Source organism: Marmota marmota, unplaced genomic scaffold (genome assembly GCF_001458135.2).
Source record: "Marmota marmota marmota unplaced genomic scaffold, marMar, whole genome shotgun sequence".
NCBI classification, from domain to species: domain Eukaryota; kingdom Metazoa; phylum Chordata; class Mammalia; order Rodentia; family Sciuridae; genus Marmota; species Marmota marmota.
Window position 1 is genome coordinate 8,563,845 of NW_026000093.1, and position 22,370 is coordinate 8,586,214.

A 22,370-nucleotide genomic window follows, 5' to 3' on the forward strand; every position below is an offset into this window, starting at 1 on the left:
GGGTCTCCTTCCATTTCCATGCAATTTCCCTTCTCTCTCCCTTTCCCTCCCACCTCTCATCCCTGTTTAATGTTAATCTTCTTCTCATGCTCTTCGACCCTACTCTGTTCTTAGTTACTCTCCTTATATCAAAGAAGACATTTGGCATTTGTTTTTTAGGGATTGGCTAGCTTCACTTAGCATAATCTGCTCTAATGCCATCCATTTCCCTGTAAATTCTATGATTTTGTCATTTTTTAATGCAGAGTAATACTCCATTGTGTATAAATGCCACATTTTTTTTATCCATTCGTCTATTGAAGGGCATCTAGGTTGGTTCCACAGTCTTGCTATTGTGAATTGTGCTGCTATGAACATCGATGTAGCAGTGTCCCTGTAGCATGCTCTTTTTAGGTCTTTAGGGAATAGACCAAGAAGGGGAATGGCTGGGTCAAATGGTGGCTCCATTCCCAGCTTTCCAAGAAATCTCCATACTGCTTTCCAAATTGGCTGCACCAATCTACAGTCCCACCAGCAATGTACAAGTGTACCCTTTTCCCCACATCCTCGCCAGCACTTGTTGTTTGACTTCATAATGGCTGCCAATCTAACTGGAGTGAGATGGTATCTTAGCTCCAACCTCCTCTTCCTCGACACTCCACACGTGGTGAGATCTCCTAAGTGATCTCATCTTTTTCCTAGGGCTGCCAGAGGGCTTAAAATAACAGCAGTTTGCCCTCTGATAGTTCTGGAATGGATTCTGGAAGAAAGATATCAGCAGGACTGTGAGACCTACATAGACTCTCAGGGGAAATCCTTCCTTGCCTCTTTCAGCTCCTGGTGACTCCTGGCTGTCCCTGGCTTGTGGCAACATCACTGCAATCTCTGCCTCCATCTTCACATGGCCTTCTCCTCTGTGTTTCTCTTAACCTTCCCACCAATGACATGAGTCGTTAGATTTAGGGCCTACCCTAAAACCAGGATATAATTTTATCTCAGGATCCTTAATCAATCAAACCGGCAAAGACTTCATTTCCAAATAAGGTCCCATTGTGAGGTTCCCTCTGGTCATAACTTTGGGGGCACACTTGATCCAGTGCAGTGTCTACACTCTGAGGTTGACATTTCCAACTCCAGCCACTGCCTTGAGCTGACTGCTTACTGGGTTTCTCCATGTGGATGTGGACCAAGCACGTCAAACTCCACGCACCTAATTGAGCACCTCTTCTTCCTCCTCCAAAACCTATCCAACCCATAGACATTCCCCCTACCATTGATGGCTATGCCATCCTTAGGATTTCCAGGCCCCAAATCTTGAAGTTCTTCCTGACCCTCTTCCTCTTATATCACTTCTCCAATCCTGCAGCAAGTCTACTTCCAAGTAGATTCACACTCCTAACCCCCCACGGCCATCACTCTGAAATAGTTCCAACTAACACATTCTCTCAAGGTGAGTTACCCAGTAACTGCCTAATTAGTCTCATACCTCAGTTCTTACCTCTCCTGAGCCCAGAACACTGCATTTAGGACATCAGTCATATCAACACCCCATTTACTCTTTGCCTCATTCAGGACAGGGCTGAGGGCCCCATGATATTTGCCTGCATTATTAGTTACATCACAGATTAGCTTCCAGAAATTACTTCTTCCCATAAGTTTGTATTCTCTTCTTTGTGTGGAAATCCATGTTGCCGGGTTTCACATACTTATCGTGAGGCTCATCTTAAGTTCTTGTTTAAAAATCTACAAATTTCTGGATCTGGTTATCCGTGACTAAGTAGCATCTAGGACAAGCCACAGGAGTCTTATGAGCTTGGATGAGTCTGGGAAACCCTGCTGTCAAGAATTGGCTGAATTGAATGAGGGATCATTTTCCTAAGTCATAGCTTACAAGTAAGTTTCTTTTTCTCATCATAAAACTACAGTCACTGGGGAAGAATTATTCTGTCACCACATTTTATTACACCCAGTAATTAGCTGCCCAAATTACTGGGCGCAGATGTGTTTTACCTGGTAGGCTGACGTCTTCTTCCTCAGATTCAGTCGTTCCTGATCCCAGGCTCCAGTCCCTCCTGATTCCATATTTTTCAGAAAGGGAAAATTCAGGAAGGAGCAGCCACCGGGGAACCTTACAGGCTCCATCCATAAACACATGTTATTTTGAAAACTCACATCAAAAGAGTTGAAACATAAATAAAGATGATTGCAAATCTGTTTCAGGTGTATTTGGAATTTGTTAGATCTCATTACACTTCCTTCAAGTCCGTCAAAGGGTAAATAAGTCAGGGATTGTTTTCAGAGTTTGATGGCTGGCTTGGCATGGGAATTCTGTTTAGCCTAACAAAACTCAAGGTCTTTCTGTTTTAGTTGAAATACAGCATAGGTGCTACTATTTTTCTTTTTTCTTTTGTGTGTATGTGTGTGTGTGGTTTTTTTGTTTGTTTGCCTTGTTTTGTTTTGTTTTTGGTGAGGGGGATTGAAACCAGGACTTCTAATTTTTTTTTTAAGTTTGAGCATTGATAATACTTCAATGATTAAAGAGGAAAATGTAATTACACTTGTCATTGATAAACTAAAAACCTTATTATACCCTATCTGCTTGGACCCAATTTTAATAATTCTAATGCATGTTCCCAGATACCAGCATAGATTGTGGACTCTTTTCCCTGTAGATGGTATTTATACAGTTCATACAATATGATTTATGTTGCAACTCGATAGCTTAATTCATCTTGATCATCTTTTCATATCAATACAAAATGGTCTCTCTCATTTTTTTACAGCTGCTTAGTATTCTCTTATAGAGCTGTCCTATGACTCATTTAACGATTCCCTTGTGGATGGATATTTTTGTTGGTTTTTTGTTGTTGTTGTTGTTGTTTTTGGTGGGATTTTTGTCCTTATTGTGGGTTTTTTGTTGTTGTTGTTTCTGCTATAATAGTATATACACATACATGTTTGTATACTTGGACAACTATATTTGAAGGATAAATTTTTGGTTGTAGATCTACACCCAAAGTGTGTACACATTTTAAATTTTGATAATTTTTCCCAAAGTCTTTCAAAAAATGAGAGTGCCTTTTACTTCATCTTCTTGTCAAACTAGGCATCTTCATCTTCCTCGAACGCAGTCCAGTAGGTGACATTTTTCATGCATCATTCTAAATAAATTGTGTTTATTTAACAAGAATGAAGTCAAGCTTCTTTTCTTGTCTTTATTTGTTGTTTACAGTTTATTTTTCTGGAACTTTTTATTTTTATTTTGGGGGAGATGGTACTAGGGATTGAACTCAAGGGCACTTAACCACTGAGCCACATCCCCAGTCCTATTTTGGTATTTTCATTAGAGACAGGGTCTCACTGAGTTGTTTAGCAACAGACTCGCTTTTGCTGAGGCTGGCTTTGAACTCGTGATCCTCCTGCCTCAGCCTCCAGAACCACTGGGATTACAGGTGTGCACCACCGCGCCCGCTTGTTTATGTGGAACTTTTTGTGTGAGCCCTATCCACATCTTTTCTATTAGCACTTTGCTGTCCATCTTTTATTATTTAAATTACATCGTTTTTAAAACTATACCTTAGGCTTATACTGTATGTGATATTACACATTTATATGTATTTAACTGAATATGACAGCTTTTCATTTTTTATTAAAAATTCTATGAACACGTATGTACCTTTTACAATTCCAACGAGCATATCATCATTTCCTTAATGTTCCCTTAGAGACAAACATTTAGATCATCTCCAGTTGTTTGCTGACATAAATAACAGTGCGGATCGTTTCCATGGACAATCCTCTCCTTGTTTTGCTGTGTTTCCTCTACCACTGACCCCCCCAGTCTCCAGGTAACAAGATCAGAGGAGGAGTGTTTTTACATTTCTTGAGAGTCGCAGCTTATTTTCACTGAGCAAAACTTGGCTTGAGTCGAGTGAATTGTTTGTCACTTTGAAACATTTTGCATTACCTGTTGGGTCAGTTCACATTCCACATCAGAGAAGACCATGATTCAGCCCGTCCTGCCTGTCTCCAGTGGAAGCAAGTACGCATGAGCCAACTGCTCTTCTCTTGTTTCCTCCCTCGCTGGGATAAGTTGAGAACATTTTACTTCCTTCTCCTTTTAAGTGATAAGCGCAGCTGATTAGCCACAGAGCAGGGGTAACTCACTTAGATTGTTGCAGTGGTAGCAAAAGAGATTACTGATCCCAGAGTGTCCTTTCCTCACTGTCCTGTCCTGTGTTCAGAACTAGTGAGTCTCTTTCATGAATGGGAGGGAAGGGAATCATTGCAGATAGTCTCCTTTTCACCTTCATGAACCTGGTACTATATATAAGGGAGCCTCTTTGGGCTGTTATTAGAAGCAGAGTCTAGAACCTTCTCCTGAGGTTGACAGCTGTCAATCAGGAAAAAGAAGATGGTAACCTGTCAACCTGCAGACACATCTGTGTACCTGAGATTGGGTTCGTGTGCCTCTCTGTGGCCTCCCCCTATCCCTAGGCTCTGAAAGATCAACTCAATCATTTGACATTTGACAATTATGAACCAAATCTTGACTTTTGTCTTTTTATTTTAAATAATACTATCAGAGCTGTGGCAGAGCATGTGCTTAGCACATACAAGACTCTGGTTCAAATCCTAGTACTACCCACACATGTACACACAAAAACTTACAATTCAGAAAAAAAAATTAATAGTATAATAGTAATAATTAGTTCCATTTTGCTGCATGGAAAAGTTGAAGCTTGGGATGGAAACTTGCCCTGTTTTACATAAACCCGAACACATTCCACAGTCCCTGATGCATAGCCCCAAGTGTCAAAGTCTGAGACGTAATTGGTAATCTGTCTGCCTTCTACGAGAACCAGACTATGTATTAACATAGTCAGGTTTATGTCCAGAGTTCTGAGTCTAGACTTAAGAGCCAGCTAGTGGGAGGAAGTTATAGGAGAAGCCTTTTAGCCACTTCCTCTTTGGCTGGGTCCTACTGTAGGGTGGATGAGGCCCTCTCATGCAGCCTGCCGCCCTGTGGGGTTGATAAGCTCTGACTTTTCTCCCTGTAGCCAGTATCCTTTGAGAGGTTCTGCTCCAGCTGAAAGCTTTCAGCAAAGGTTCTTCTTCTTTTTTCTTTTTTTTAGTTGTAATAAAATATACATAACATAAAGTGTACCATTTTGACCACTTTTAAGTGTACAGTTCGATGGCATTAAGTACATTTACGTTTTTGTACAGCCATCCTCACCATCTGTCTCCAGAACTCTTTCCTCTTCCCCAACTGAAATTCCTCAACTAACTTCCAGTGTGCCCCCTCACCCAGCCTCTGTAAATTAACCACCCTTTTGCTTCCTGTCTCTCTGATTTTGACTATTTGAAGTACCTTGTACAAGTGGAATCTTAACCGTTTTTGTCTTTTTGAAACTAGTTTCATTTATTCTAATATCATCAAGACTCACCCATGTTGTGGTATGTATCAGAATTTCCTCATTTTTATGGCTGAACCTGTTCCATTGTATGTACATACCACATGTTCTTTATCATCCATTGATGGACTCTTGGGTCGCTTGCACCATTCACCTATTGTGAATAATGCTGTTGTGAACTTCAGTGTACAAGTATCTGTTCACAGGTACTTCCATTTATTTTGAGAGTTGGAATCAGTGGAACATACAGTAATCCTATTTTTAACTCGAGAAACCATCATCCTGGTTTTAAAAGCAGCTGCACCATTTGACATGCCTACCAGCAGTGCATGGGTTTCTAACTTCTTCACATCCTCACATTTGTTATTTTCTGGTTTTTGATATAGCCATCTCCATGGATGTGAAGTAGTCCAGTGTGTTTTACAGAAGAGAAATTCTATGAGGATTAGTTAACAGTTTTTTCTTCTTTTTAAAACTTTTTGCTAAAGAAGGTGATTCTCTTTCATGGACACTTAACTAATTTAAATATGGTTATTTGATGAAGCTATCTTTTTAGAGATCATGTCTCCCAGAAATCCTTGTGTGTTGTTAGATTGATTGCATTATGATCAGTTGCAGAAATCTCCACCAGCTCTAATGTTTTGAAAATGTTTGCCCATGCCAAACTGCCCTCATCTTTGAATTGTGAAGGTAGGCTGCCTGTGAGGTTTAACTTGGGCAATTGTAAATTATCTAGTTCTTTTTTTTTGGTCTTTTTTCCTACTGTTAATTTAGGGAGCATTCTATTTTTAAAAGCAGCAGCCAGTTTGGATGACTGGTTGAAAGTGCAGATGGGGGGACCAACCAGTCATGGATTCAAATCCTGGCTTTTCTAAAAACATCATAAGTTCTCTAAAAGACTCAGCCTCCTCATTCTATGAGTAATACCTATTTCATAGTCTTATTATTTGGGGGAGAGGGGTGTTGAGGATCAAACCTAGGGCCTCATGTATGCAAGGCAGGCACTCTACCACTTATCCCACAGTCTTATTTTAATGAACATAAACGCCTTATGCAGTGCCAGGGTAAGTTGTATCACATAGTAACTAACGTCATCATCATCTAAATATAAATATCACTACTTCTTGGCATTTTGCTTGGAAAATAATAATATTATAGTAACCAAATACAGGTAAAACAAGAATTTCAAGAAATTTTAATCCCAAAAAAGATAAGAATGCAAACATGGCAATGAATGAGCTCTTTTTTCTATCCTTTCCTCCATTCAAGTTTCAGAGTGTAGTGATCCAGGATGGGGAATCAATTAATATTAATAGAAAAGTGTTTATATGCTATAAAAGATGCTGTCATATTTGGTATGGTAGAGGAGATAGGTGCTTACTAAAACATTCTTTTGTAAAGTCCCTGTTTTATGTTGTTGTAATTAGATAGTCCTTTGAGATTTGGGATCAACCCCGGGGGCTCCGGATTAGAAAAGAGCCCTCAAAAAAGACTGTGGGTTTACTCAATTGCTATTCATTTTTCACTTACAACTTATAAATGTTATTATTTCACAGGCTCCCTAGGGGTTTTGAATGTAATTCATTATATGAAATTCTTTTTCTCAAGCATAGGAAGAAAATATATGGAGAATAAAGCAAACAGTGCTGTAAGAACAGGCAAAGCGACAGGAAAAATCAGATTTTTATTCTTTCCTGCTTTTTTGGCAGATTTTTTTAATTTAATCTTTCTCACTGCTTGTCTTGATGACAAATGTTTTCCAGCTAGCCAATTCGAAGACAGGTTACATTTTCAGTTCCAGTTTCTCATTTGGGCTGGAATTTCCTGGGGTAGATTTTAGCTTTGCCTGAGAGATCACATTCAGCTCCTCCGTGAGGTTCCTTTGATTCCTTTTTTTCCCTCAGTCATTTGACTCAAATGTGGGTGCCTCTCATTAAAGGGGGGCAGGGGGTGCTCACCAAACTAGACAGCCTGTTATTTGCCAATTTCTCAGGAAAGCCATAGTAGTTAGAATGAACACAAGAGCACTCAAGCAAGACTTCCAGAGCCAGGTCATCCACACAACACTTCATTATTTGTCTAAAGCATCACGTAGCTTCTCGGGTGACAGCAGCCAGGTCTGTGTGCTGAGCCAACAGTCCACAGAGCACATGCAGGACAAGCCAAATCATGGCTGGGAGCCAGAGCCATGTGTGAGGGGAGCTTGCTGGAGGCTGCACTGTCTTGGGTGCTGGGGTGGACAGACTCTCCCTAGGACATTTGGGGAAAAAAGGAGAAAAAGATGAATGACTTGGGTGGTCATCATTAGCAAGAAAGCCACTTGCAAGGGGGGATTATTTGAGCTTTGCTTAGGTTTGTAAAATGTAATTGAGATTTCTCTCTATAGTCAAATTCCTTGCAAAAGAAGTACATGTTGTGCATTACCAAGGGCCTTCATTGTTAGGTATTTCCCACCCAACATCACTGTACTATAAGCCCCCAGCATGCTCACAGGAAATTTGCTTCTCAGAAAGTGTAATGATGATATGAAGTCCAAGTTCATTAGCACAGAGGGACCAGTGTAGTCTTCCTCAGAGCAGTGCTGCATGGGAGTATGTGGGGAACTTGCTGAGACCACGCAAAACGTGTACTCCTCATTTGGGGAATAGAGACACAGACTCTATTTAAACATTCATGGACAGGAAATTTAAATGAGTTTGCTCAACCAAGATGCTTCCAAATCTCTGGTCTGATTTAACATTTTCTGACTTTATATCCTGAGGGAAAAAATATTTTCAAATAAATAGAACTCTAGAGTTTGTGTTCTGTTCCCTTCCTGCCCATCACAAGAGTGTGTCTCTGTAAGGGTGAGGGACAGGGGTGGTAGAAAGCAATGGGCAGCGAGCAAAAGCTGTGATGCTGTAAGAGCTGTTGAGAGAGAGACCAAATGCAGTCATGCTCTGCATGACAATGTTTCTGTCAACGGATAGCTGCATATACAACCGTGGTCCCATGTGATTATATTGCCTACTGACATCGTAGCTGCCTTAGTTTGTGTAAATAAACTCTATGATGTTCTAACAATGACAAAATCGCGTAAAGACACATTTCTTGGAACACGTCCCCATTGAATACACCAAAAAATAGAGCCGCTGGCAGCATTACCACGTAGTTATGCAGCAGCATGTCCAACGGATGCTCAACAGAGTCCCAGCTTTGATCCAGCTCACCCACCAGTCCTGACAGTTGGGTCTTTCACCTGAAGAAAGCAGCACATTTTTTCACCCACTGTAGGAACTTGAGAGTGTCTCTGTTGGAGGGTTGGCCCTTTCTGTTTCAGAGCTCTAGGGTTGGGATACCTACCTTTAGCCTGTCTCTGGCTGCACAGGTTACCTGTGACCCTCCTGCTGTGGAAGCGCATATGTTCAGCTGATTGGGCTGCTGAGGAAGTTCAGCTGATTGGCAGTTGAAGCAGTTTAGTTGATTGGGCTGCTGAGGACATTCAGCTGATGGGCAGCTGATTGGTGGTTGAGGAAGAGGCAGTCCAGGCTGGCTCACTCCTTTCCTTGTCCCCATGCATTGGAAAGGCCTCTTTGTGTGGGACCCACTGTTTTATAAGACAGAAAGTCTATTTATCTAGCATCTAACCAGATGAGGCTGTCCTTTGACTCAGGAAACATCATTATTGTGATCTTCTAGAATTTTTCACTGGGTATCAGATGCCAGGAGTTTCACCTGCCCAGTCTGGGTTGCTGGCTGGTGTGGACCCCTGGGGTTCGCTGTCTTATCTAGTAGTTCTGTCCTTCCTCCTGGGGCTGCAGTGTGCTCAGCACAGGCGTGTTGGGTGTGTTCCACATCATTTGCTTCAGTCATAGGCATCTTCAGGTGACCGCCATCAGGCTCTACACTCACAGCACGGTCATTTTGCACCTCCACAGTCTCCTTTATTGATTTGCTCAGTAAACTAATTTTTTAAAATAAAAGTGAACAGAAACATCAAAGAAGAAAATGTCACCTTCATATGTTTTCACTAAAAGTACAAAAAGAGGAACTAAAAATGTGTTTGCCATGCTAATTGAGCAGTACATCTCAACTACATCAGTTGACTTTAAACCCAGAGGGTGGAAACCTCCCTAACAGTAATCTTCCTTCATGAATATTCTCACTGCAGGTTGTGGGGATGCTTTTCTATTTCACCTTTCCAGTAAATAGCTTCACCCATAGACTGAGAGGGCGTTAAACATCAGCACAGGAGGAAAAGAAGCATTTTGAAAGACTTCTTGAGCTTCTGTTGGTAGGTGGTTTCGAAAGTTGGGGTTTTCTTGTATTTGTATTCCACTGGGCCTGGCATGGTGAAGCTGGCATGGCCCAGGATGGAACCTCTTCAGATATTTGGAATCAAAGGGTTGAATCAGTTCCCCAAACCCTCTAAGTAATGGCCAGAATGCCCAGAGCCATGACATGGGGGAGGTGCTAAGGTTCTTACTCTACATCTCCTATCTCTGACCTATAAGGCTCATGGGGTCAGGTTGTAGGAAAACCAAAAGCTCAAGCCTCCTGTTTTGTTGACATACTAGGAATTCTAGTAAGTTATTCCCAGCACCTTAATCATCCGCCACCTTGCCTCCCCAAATTACCTCCTTCTCCTTAGCCTGGGCTCTTTAGGATGACCATATACATCCTGCTTGCTGTTTTATTTATTATTAGTAGTAGTAGTAATGGTAGTACTGGGGATTGAATGCAGGGCCCTCAACCACTGAGCCATATCCCCAGCCTTATTTTGTCTTTTATTTAGACACAGAGTCTCACTGAGTTGCTAAGCACCTCGCCATTGCTGAGGCTGACTTTGAACTCGCAACCCTCCTGACTTTGCTTGCTGTTTTCTTACACCAACTTGCACTGGGATTTCCTTCCCAAGCATTATGAGGACAGCAGTCCACATGGGACAGATGTTCATTGGCAATATGTTGAAATCAAGATTTTGTTCCAGTTCACCTAGAACTTTAAATCCTGAAATAGCATAAGCTCATGAACATACAATCTGGTGCAATGCTTCTCAAACTTTAATGTGCTGGTCATGAACCAGACTTCCTGTCTCAAGGACTTATAGAGGTTCTTAGCCTGGGTGCATGTCTTGATTCCCCAGGGAGGTCCCACTTCTAAAGATACAAGTTTAATTAGTTGGGGTGGGGCCCAGAGAGTGATAATGTGTAAAAGTTTCCCATGTGATTTCAACACACAGCCAAAGTTAAGAAATACTGGCTTAAGAATTAACATTTAATTTAACTGTAAAATGCACAGAAGGGAAATTAAATTCACTTCCAAACCATGGCAATAACCTGTAGCACGATTCTGGGAAAGTAATTTCCTTTTGGCCCCATCAAAGTTCCAAAGGGAATGACAGCTATTGCTTTTTTAAGACATATAGGGCTATCTGGATGAAAGGATATTTAACTGCTTAAATTTATTTTATTTTATTTTTAGTTGTGGTTGGACACAATGCCTTTATTTTATTTATTTATTTTTATGTGGTGCTGAGGATAGAACCCAGGGCCTTGCACATGCTAGATGAGTGCTCTACCACTGAGCCATAACCCCAGCTTAATTTTTGCTAGTTGTTTTCATTGTGATCTCATCCTAGCCAAGAATATGTCATTCATGCATATCATTTCTCTCTTTTGATTCATAGGACAAAACTGGTTTTAAACAATCTTTGTTCCCTTAGCATCTTTAGGCAATGTGTCTTAATTCATTAGTGCCGCTATAACAAAGTACCACAAATTGGATAATTTATACAGAACAGAAACTTATTTCTCAAAGTTCTGGAGGTTAGAAATCCAAGATCCAGGTGCCAGAATTTGATGTCTAGTGAGGTCCTCTTTGTCGAGTTTTCACATAGCAGCAGAATTGTGAAACTTCTTTGATGAAGACTTTTATTCCATTCAGAAAAGAGGAAGACCTCATGACCTAATCTCCTACATACTATTGCACTGGAGAGTGAGTTTCACAAATTTTGGGGTATGCATTCAGACTACACTTAGGTACTCGGGGAAAATCATCCCCAAGTGAGAAAAAATTGGTTCTTTAGAGGTAAAGAAATCGTATTACCATGGTTTGTGGTCCTCCAAATTTCAAACATACTTAACACAATATTATTTATTTGTGTTTAATTTCTCCTGGTAAGAATAAATTAACTTTATTTTAATTAATTTGCAGTCTCGGGGATTGAACATAGGGCCTCACACATGCCAGGCAAAGTCTCTCCTTCTGAGCTACATCTTTAGCCCCAATTTAAGTTTTAAAATTAAATTTTTCTCCATAGGAGAGTGATAATGGGGGAAAATATTGAGAAACACTGTTCTGGATTGTTCAGACAAACCAGGCTTTGTATGTACTTCCAAGTTGAGTATCCTGAACTCCGGCTGGAGAGAGTTCATGGTGCCATTTCTGAAGGGTGAAATGTGGGCTTACCAATGGTTGAATTCTAGGTGGAAACCTCAAATGTCTTTTTGTCTCTTCTCAATAAAGAAGTAGTCTCTCCATGAAAACTCTGGGTTCCAGAAGCTTCTATAACCAGATTGTCAATAACCAGATTGAACTCTCTTACACATGTGACATTGTGGAACATGGACTTGGAGGTCAGACACACCTGATATAAATGGTGCTTTCACTCTGGCTTTTGGCAGGTCCCTTGATTTCTCTGAGCCTCATTTGCATCTGTTTGGTGAAAATAAAGCCTAGCTGATAGATTTTTTTTATTAAGATGAAACATGAATTGGGTATAAAGGATAGAAGACAGGGTCTAGTACATAAGAAGTGCTCAGTTAATATCTACCTATCTACCCATCTACCTGTCTCATCATCATAGTAAGATACTGTGAGCACAAAACCATAAAACTGTTCTGATTCCAATAGATTCTTTTCTCATCAGACTTGACTGACTCTACATACCTCCCACACCAGGGGTCTTTCTGAGCTACTGGAACAATAGGAAGAAGGAGGCCAGGGCTCTCAGCTGGCAGGGTCCCCACAGACAGCAGAACTTTGGTTTTATGTATTTATGTGAGGGCTCTTTCTGATGTGCTAATTGCTACATGGCCCTGGGGAAGGAAGAAGGAATTTCATGAAAGAAGAGTTGATCCTAGATTCATTAGCCTGATTTCTTCCTGCTATTGTAAAGTGGGGCCAAATTTACTTTAGCCAAAAGAAATACTAAAACCAAAAACATAAAATTTAAAAATTAAGGTTTTTAAAAAATAAACCAAGAAGAAACAATGCATACAAATCAGGGAAATAAAGACAATGAACTAATTTTTATGCAAGAAGAGAGTCGCAATATTTATGAACCCAAATGCAAGACATACCTGAACGCTTTTTATTTTGCTCCCATGTCTCTCATTTATTCAACTTGGCTAATCTATTGTTTTGAGTCCTGTCTTGATAAACACTCTAATTATTTTTTTGGAAGCTGAGCTCCTTAAAACCCTGTGGTGCAGAAAGGAAAGCCAAAGTAAACACACACTTGTTGCAAGTCTATTGTTATTTCAGAGAATCATTTTTATGTTGTCTCCTCCTTTTTTCTTTCTTTTTTTTTTTTTTTGTTTTCTTTTTTGCTTTGGTATTAAGGATTGAACCTGGAGCCACCTTACCATTGAGCTATATCCCCAGCCCCCTTTAAAAAAAAATTCATTTTTTTATTTGCACTTGGACACATACCTTTATTTTATTTATTTTTATGTGGTGCTGAGGATCGAACCCAGGGCCTTGCACATGCTAGGCGAGAGCTCTACCGCTGAGCCACAGTCCCAGCACCCCCAGCCCTTTTTAATTTTTGTTTTGAGGCAGAGTCTCACTCAGTTTCCCAGACTGCCCTTAAACCTTGAATCCTCTTGCTGCAGACTCTTGAATGGCTGAGATCATAGCCCATTTTTTAAAAAATTCATTTAGATGTTATGTAAATGCAGAACTTGGGTAGAAGTAACAAACCTTATCAACAAATTCCTGGAATGCTCCTATGTTTTATCGGCCAATCACTGAAATCCATCACCATCGATCACGTCCATCAAGGATGTGAGTTCTTATTGTCACATTTGTGGGCTCAGTCCATGCAGCCTGCTGTGTGTTGTGTGCTATGTGGAGAAGCTTCCTGCACAGGTTGCTACTGTCAACTTCAGTGTCAGGTCTAAGCTGAGATTTCAGCCAACTTTGGGGTTTTGTTGTTTGTTTGTTTGTTTGTTTATTCCTGGACCAGTTTGTATATAATTACTGGAATGTCAGATAAGACAAGTAAGAAATTCAAAAGGCAGAATCACCAAGGAGCACAGACGGAGGCCCAGAGAGTGTCAGCAGCTCCTACCCAGCTGTTCATCTCCTCTTGGCTCTAGAACCAGCTTGGGTTAATTTCAACCAGGCCTCTTGCTCTGTCTCCCAAAGCCCAAACATTCAGATCCATTTTATTACAATTGTATCCCCCCATTCTTTCCCATGTGGTTAGTCGGATCTTAACTCTCCACTTTTCCCAGTTTTGGGCTCTCTCTAATAAATCTTGTTGAAGTTAAGGTACAGCAGACAAAGGGAATCAGAATGCACAGCTCCTTCATCCCAGCCTCCACCAAAATCACCCACTGTGTCATCACCCATTTCAGGAATGCCAGTTCCAAAATGATTTAGCCATGAACTTCTCCCTGTCCTTGCTCCTGTACAACACCCCCACTGCAGATGTGCTGCAGTTCTTCCTAGAGAAAGTCACAAACTCCAGCAATGCTCTACCTTCACCTGGGTTCTCACTTTTGCCCACCTTTTTTATTTTTTATTTTTTTAGTTGTAGGTGGACACAATGTCTTTATTTTAATTTATTTATTTTTATGTGGTGCTGGGGACCAAACCCAGGGCCTCACACATGCGAGATAAGCGCTCTACCACTGAGATACAACCCCAGTCCTTTTTGCCCACCTTTTGTGGACTTCCCATAGAGGCTTTTTGAGTATTTTCCAGAATTAGATAAAGATGGCACATCTCCTGAGTGCCAAGGGCTTGTGAGTATTGGGGGGAAAGGCAGGAGGCATAGTCACTGCCATCCAGACCTACCCACTTTTCCTTCCTCTCCTTTCCACCCTGCTCAGCACCTGTCCCACTTCTAAGATTCCTTACAAGGACAGGCTCCCAGGTCATTATGCTTTACCCTGTGCTCCGTGCTGAGATACAGGAATAGATACACCCTACCCATGGTTCCAGAGGGTTACACGCCTGCAGTGATTGAGGACAGGCAAACCAGTGAGGACTGGGGATCCCTGGTGATGGAAATATGAGGGGAGAGGGGTGCCACAAGGCTTCTCAGAGATGTGCCATCTCAGCTAGGACCAGCAGAATGAAAAAGGCAGGTATAAGGCACAGGGAGCAAATGTCCCAAGCAGAGGCTGGGTATGTAGAAGCTAGGATACCAGAAAGGGTGGTCTTGGTGAGGAGCTGGAAGGCTAATCAAGGGCAGATCCTGCAGGTCTTTACAGTAGTGCTAAGGAATCTGGACAGCATTCCTTGGTACCCATCAGAAGTGAATACTAAGATGATCAGACTTCAAGAGGGGAGCTAAACAAACTTTATAGGAAAGATTTTTATAATCACAAAAATAACACTTGCCAAATTCCTGCAGCAGTGTGCTAACAACATAGTTTTCTGATAGTATTTAAACACTAGTTCATTTTCTGAAGAGACTTAGTAACAGTGTTGAAGTTTTAAGTTGACACAAGCCAGAAAAGATATAAGGTGTGACTTTTGCCCTTGGTGTATTTCTCTTCTGGTTGGCCTAATCATAAGCACATTAAAGAGCATAAAAATAATGATAAAACTACAATCAGTAGCTGGAAATGGTTTTTATGCAAACTGACCATCTAGGGTGAATAAAGAGAAATTATGGAAGAGGACTTGAGGGAAGGAAGGTTCACTAAGCAGAGGATGAGCTCAGGTAGTGGACCAGAGGGGAATGAAAAGCAAACCTGGAAATAAGGAGCTGGTCCTTTGCTAAGCAATAGGGCTTGGAATTGAATTAGAACTGCATGATCATGCAGGCTACTGCTGAGGACCCGGGAAAGTCCACTCTTGTGAGCTGAGCTGCAGAATTGTTTCATTGTGAAACAAATTCTAATTACAGTTTTCTCTAATTGTTTTAGCAGTAATAACTAAATGGTTCATTCTTTCTCCCACCCCACCATTCTTCCCTCCCTCCCTCCCTTCCTTTCTTCCTTATCTTTAACTACAATTTTTAAATGTCTTTCTTAAAAACCTGATTTTAGAGCCATGCCACTTTTTCTGTTCAGCACTGAGTAGTAGTTTCTCATACCCCTTGTTCTTTTTAAATCTTTGATTCCTTCCCACTGTCATCTCTGTTGTCAAAGTGAATCTTTCTGGTCATCCTGGAGAGACTGTGCCCAGAGAACCTGGAGAGCCGGTTCCGTGAGCTGTTCATTAACTCAACAGAGGGGATGTGTTGACCAAGGACAGACATCCTGTTCTTGATATCCTGTTAATTTATTTGTATTAGGTCACTTTCTCCAGCTCTATTGTCTTTGTGTGGGCTGCTACAACAAAATACAATAGAATGGGTTGCTTGAACAACATATTTAGTAGGTAGGCGTGGTGGCATGTAATCCTAGATGTTTGGGAGGCTGAGGCAGGAGTTTTGCAAGTTCGAGGCTATCCTGGGAAACTATTAAGACCCTGTCTTTAAAAACAAAACAAAACAAAACACCAGACATAAATCTGGGGACTTTGAAAGTCCCAGATAAGGCAGCAGATTCAGTGTCTGGTGAGGACTCTCTCTCTCTCTGGTTCATAGACAGCACCTTCTAGTTATATCCTTGCTGATGGAAAAGCCCAGGCAACCATCTTGTGTCTCTTTTATAAAAGCACAGTTCTATTTCTGAAGGATCTGCCCTTGTGACCTAACCACCTCCCAAAAGCCCCACCTCTTAAAACCATCACACGGGGGGTTAGAATTTCAACATATGGATTTCAGGGGAAACAAGCATTCAGACCAGAGCATGTGTTTTCTGATTTGAAAAGTTGGGTAATGACATCTGCATATCAACATGTGAGGATTTAGTAGGGTCTTAAAAAGCTTCTCCACACATTAGTAAAGTTGAGACATATTGTTATTAAAAAAAATTTTAAAAAGGGACCTCCATTATTGGAGACTTGGTTGGGGGCATGGTTATTTCAGAAAAGATTCAAATAACAATTGTGATTTACCCACTGTCTTTAAAACTTGAACCTTTAGAATAATATACACGAAAAGATTTCAGGAACTTAATATTTTTTTTTTCCTTGATGGTCCACTATGCTAGCCTACGCTACATACAAAAAGAGAGCCTGTTTCTGTTTTCAGATTGCAGAGGGCATGGCTTACATCGAGCGGAAGAACTACATCCACCGAGACCTGCGAGCAGCCAATGTCCTGGTATCTGAGTCACTCATGTGCAAGATTGCAGATTTTGGTCTTGCTAGAGTCATTGAAGACAACGAGTACACAGCAAGGGAAGGTGCGTTCTGACAGCCTCTTTAAGTGTTTGGTTATTGTCTCATTTTAGTTTGCTTTTGTCTTTAACAAAGCAGTTACAAAAAATCATTATTTAAAAAACAACTGGTACAGTATTCAAGATATCTGTGAATGGTTCTATTATAATTATTTTTAAAAAGTCAGTGATCTCCATGATCTCCATAATTAACCTCATCAGCACTATCATTTGTATTTCAATTAAGCAAAGCAAAACAAAAATAGATTCCACAAGATCAATAGTCTTTTTTTTTTTTTTTTTTTGTATTATATGGTGGAAGTTTTTCACTCAAATCATGAAAGATATACACTTTTCTTAGCTATAGAGAAAATGTTTATAAGAGCAATTCTGGGCTTTATATCTGGTTTTTTTATTTTTTTCAATTTGGAGATGAATTTAATTTGGCAATGATTTTGTTAGCCTTGCCCCCCCACACACACACATGCATACACATATTCTGGCCTTTTAAATACAAATTAAAATATGGACATTGTCACACACCCAGAACTAAAGGTAATACCCACAAGAATATTTTGCTTCACTTTCCTACATTCCAATTGTATGTGAGAACAAAAAGTGTGTAGAGAGTTGTACATTTCCCAGTCCTGGCATATGGTTTTGCCAGGCACACGGTTGGGGATCCACTGGCCTTCCCTATGGTAGGGTAATCTTGTTGCACATGACCTGGGCATTCTGATGCTCTTGCCCCCAAAAGTGAAGTGAATATTTTTGCAGTGCTACCGTCTTACAGTGAGCCAACTGCTTTCTTAATTTTCCTAAGCATCATTAAACAAGGATTATTTTTATTTTAACCAAGTTATTTCTGGAGGATAATCCTAAAAGTTTAATATGTTTTGTCCTAGCAACTGAAATAGCTCATTTCTGTATGGAGTAGCATCTGAAATCTCTGTGGGCTCAGGCTTAGCTATAGTTGTCCACAAAAGCGTAACAATAATTCTAGCTGGGGGTGTAGCTCAGTGGTAGAGTGTATGCTTAGCACACATGAACCTTCCCTTCTATCCCCAGTGCCAAATAAACAAGTAAATAAAAATAATATGTAATAAAAGATATGTATATCCCATGTAAACAGCATAAAATAGAAAAATGGAAATTGTTCATTAGAGAAAAACTGAAATTCTTTTCTTTTTTCCTTTTTTTTTTGAGATAGGAGTCTCCTATGTTGCACAGGCTGGCCAAGAACTCCTGGCTCAGCCTCATGGGTCATTGAGACTCAACATCATGCCTGGCTCTAGAGAAAATCTGAACACTAAAGATCTATGCTTTAGAGCCTGGTTTTTAGGGGCATACAGAAACCTAGAATAAATTTCTTTATATTCCCTATCATATTCTTTTATGTTTCAAGTAGGCTAGATATAATATCCCTGGGAGATGACACAAGAAACTTTGCTACTAAATTGAGAATCAAAAGAAGATGCAAACATTTTTATACAACATTTTGCACCATCTCCATTTTATAACATATATATGTGTGACCTGTTTAAGATAAATAATATGAATTTTTAAAAAATCAAAAGGGCAAAATGTGAGGGTTCCATGTCCAAGACTTGTTTACGTTGAGATGCTCAAGTAAGAGTCACCTGTCTTCGTCCCTAGGTGCTAAGTTTCCTATTAAGTGGACAGCTCCAGAAGCAATCAACTTTGGATGTTTCACTATCAAATCTGATGTATGGTCCTTTGGAATTCTCCTGTACGAAATCGTCACCTACGGGAAGATTCCCTACCCAGGTACTGCTTACTCACCAATTCCATTCAAGTAGTATACATGAGAATAGAGTCAAATTTATGAAGGCATCTACTTAAAAAAAATTAAAAAATAAAGTAAAGAATAAGCACTTTGCACCAGAACTTGGCTTTCTCTGTCTTCATTGCCAAGACACTTCTCTGCCTTCTTTGGGTGCATACTCATTTTTTACTAATTAATTCTACCACTTCTTCAGTGCCTAGAGCAGGCCTGGTACTGTTGGAGGTGTTGAGATGAGACTGGATTAGACAGAGGTGCTCCTCCAAGTCGGTGCCCCTCACAGAGGAGGAAACAGAGCAAGTGAGGATTTCCAGTGCCTTCTGACTCGTTTTGGAACTGAGGTTTTGTAATAAGTACTGTGGAGTCTTTTCTTGTTCAGAAAATGACTGCCAACATTTATCAGTGGACCATCCTGCTGATCTTTAACTTATGGGTGTCAGTTGGAACATGATTCAGTATCTCCTGCTGATTTTTAGCTTATGGGTGTCAGTTGGAACATGATTCAGTATCTCCAGATTCCTAACACCTGAAGCCCACAGAGCCAGATTCTTCACGTCTCTTCCTTTCCCCTGGGTCTGTGCTGACGTGGTTAACAGGGATTTCTCCCAAACCTTCACTTTCTTTTTAATGTTTGACTTTTAACAAAATCTGTAGATGAGTTAAAGTTACACCTTTAGTATTTCAAATTATTCTTTCATGAGCTGGAAGTTGGAGAAGGCTTTAGGACCTAAGAACCATGGTGGATGTGCTCCAGTCACTCCCACTGCTGTGGGGATGGGCCACAGAGAAGCAGGGACAGGGACTACACCTGGGAGCAAAGAATTTCAAAAGGCAGAGAAGTGCCTTGGCACTGAATTCAATGAAAGTCAAGTTCTGCCTGCAACAGAGGGCCAGTGGTCTCAGGAAATCCCTCTTGTGCCAGCATTTTGTATTCCAATTGCCCCTGGCTCTAGACACTCAAGTTAATAAATTAACACTGTTGTAAACTAGGAAATGTATTTCTGATGAGCCCTGATGTCTGGCATTATATTTCTATATCTCTCCTTAGACCTACATCTGTAGTTATATCTGTTTGAAGTGAGAAAAAGATTGTATATTCAGATTATCTAACTGATCATTACCTGATAAACAATAACCTCACATAATAATGTAATGTAACATATATGCCATACCACACATGATGCTCAGCAGAGGCCTCTTAGGTTCAGAGACCTCTGACTGGTAGCAGAGCTGCTTCCAAACTGAGACTCACATGTCTCCTAAGACTTTCCCCTTACCCCATGTGCTCCGTGTCCAGGATTTGGAATATTTGGGGTGCAAATCATAAATATAAAATAACCAGTAGAAAAATGGGTAGATTCACAAAAAAAGTATATATGGTAGAATTAATCAGAAACCATTGCTTGGTCTGTTCTCCAAATAAATTAACCTATGTAAGGATTAGGTATGTGAGGTACCTCCAGGAGGTCTTCATTATCATTATTCCTGATTATTCAATCAGGAGGACATCTAGCATTGGGAATGATGAGAAGAATTGGCCTATTTACTTAAATATCAGAGGACTTGATTTATAGATATCACAGAAATTGGTGAACACTGCCAAAATATGCCATTTTCCACCATTATAATTAAAATGCTCCACCATTATAATATGCTCCCCTCATATGGAGTTATTTAAAAAGACTTTCTTTGCACAGAAAAGTGCTGGACATTTTAGTCTTTTAAAAAGTGCTTTAGAAGTGATAGGCCCAGTTTTGTAAAACTAAAAACAAAAAGGAATAAAAGAAAAGAAAAAACAAAACAAAAAAGAAATAATAAAGCCACATAAAAAGTGAACACATAATTATGAAGGAAAAAGACTAAAAGGTGCAATTTACCAAAATGATATTATCCTTGAGCAAAAAGATAATAGGTTATATTAGTTTTCTTCTTGATAAATTTCTGAAGTTTCTAATTTTTTTACCATGACATTTTTATTAAATAATATTATTCTATCTAAGTAATATATACACATTAAAAAGCCAGGTAGTGAAAAGAGGCTTCTCATGAAAAATCGCCACAGGCCCTCACCTGTTGATGCTTCTCAAAGAGAATCTACTTTTAGGAGTTTTGGGTTATTTATTCTACTATTTGTGGCTCATAGTTCTAAATTATTACACAATCAAATCTTGAGTAAAATGAGTTCCTTTTCCCATTTTACTTGTTATTAAATAAGAATATAGTCAAGGTCCTTCCATGTTATGGCCTTTGCCACAGGGTCTCACTTTTTCGTTTTTAACCTTTCTTCTCATACCCAGTCTTCTGTCCTGAACTCCCCCTCCCTGCTGGGCATGGAGCTTCTCCATTCAGTTTGTCTTAGTCTCTTTTCTGTTGCTATAACAGAATACCTGAGAGTGGCAACTTATACAAGAAAGAGGTTTATTTTGTGTCTCTTAGCTCTGAAGGCCGAGAAGTCTAAACATAGCACTAGCATCTACTCAGCTTCCAGTGAGGACTTTGTGCTGCTTCAACTCATGATGGAAAGCAGGAGGGGAAAAGAGCTCATGCAGAGGAGATGAAACAGGAAGGGTGGCCTCACTAGATAACAACTCACTCCTCTGGTAACTAGTGCAGTTTCTCAAGAATGAAGAGGATGTACTCCTATGAGAAAGTCATCATTCTCTCTTCATAACCTAATCACTAATGACCTACCTCCCAACACCATCATAAAGGCAACCAAATTTCAGGGAGTTTCACAGGGAACACACCATACTCAACCCATCGCATGGTTTTTCCAACATTATCTCAGACACCACCAGGCAGGCTCTGGGTACCATTCTCCCTGTGGCCACTGTCTTCACCCTCCCTTAAGGGGTTCTGGGTTCTGGCCACTCCTTTGGGAGCCCTCCCAGTGTTTGTCCCAGTGGGCCATCCTGCTTATTATCCCTCTCTGTGGGTATTTTATACTTTCTTCCTCTTGGCTCAGATCACTCTACCTCTGGCTGCCAGATGTCTCCTAGTTTCATCAAAGATGAAGTTTAAGTTTCTATTTTTTGTTTTCTATTTTGGGGTGAAGAATGGGGGAAAAAATGGAAGGGGAGGCAAAAGATCCTCATTCCATTATCTTAAAATCAAAACCTTGATTATATATTTCTATATGAATTTTGTAAAAAGAAAAAGTCCCTGAGTGCAGGGTTTTGATTTGCTTTGCTCATATAAAGAGAAAGGAGGTTTGAAAATGACAGTGTTCTGAAGCATTATATCTTTTCTAGCAGTCTTCTGCCATATGTACCTAGCATCTTAATGCCATGTGTGCATCAGAATTTAAAAAATCATCCTTGTGAATTTACTACATGAAATTCTCAGCAGAAAAGAGAAAAAAGAATAAATAAAAATAATGGTTTGCCTTTTTGGAAAAACTATTATTGAGTAGACAACTATGGTTAAAAGGTGGCTGGTTCTCATTCTCTCTCTCTCTCTCTCTCTCTCTCTCTCTCTCTCACACACACACACACACACACACACACACACACACACGGGAACCCTGTATCTTTAAAGACTATTATAATCTGTGGAACTACTGGGTCCCCTCTCCTGTCACTAACCCCAATTCCTTTCTAACCTCTGTTGAACCACATTTTCTTTCTTCCTGTGTATCTCTGCCAACTTGTAGTATCTGCTAATTCTTGATCACTCCAGATACCA

At 40.2% G+C, this 22,370-nt stretch overlaps 1 protein-coding gene across 6 annotated transcripts in view; it reads left to right on the forward strand.

Moving 5' to 3' along the window:
• The window catches only part of Lyn (LYN proto-oncogene, Src family tyrosine kinase), a 119,654-nt gene that overhangs the window by 94,544 nt on the left and 2,740 nt on the right, over positions 1 to 22,370 (forward strand). For all 6 annotated transcript variants that reach the window (XM_048782915.1, XM_048782917.1, XM_015485802.2 and 3 more), the window contains 2 exons: positions 16,756 to 16,909; positions 18,539 to 18,670. In XM_048782915.1, the coding sequence (XP_048638872.1) occupies positions 16,756 to 16,909; positions 18,539 to 18,670 (286 nt within the window). The remainder of the gene's footprint in view (positions 1 to 16,755; positions 16,910 to 18,538; positions 18,671 to 22,370) is intronic.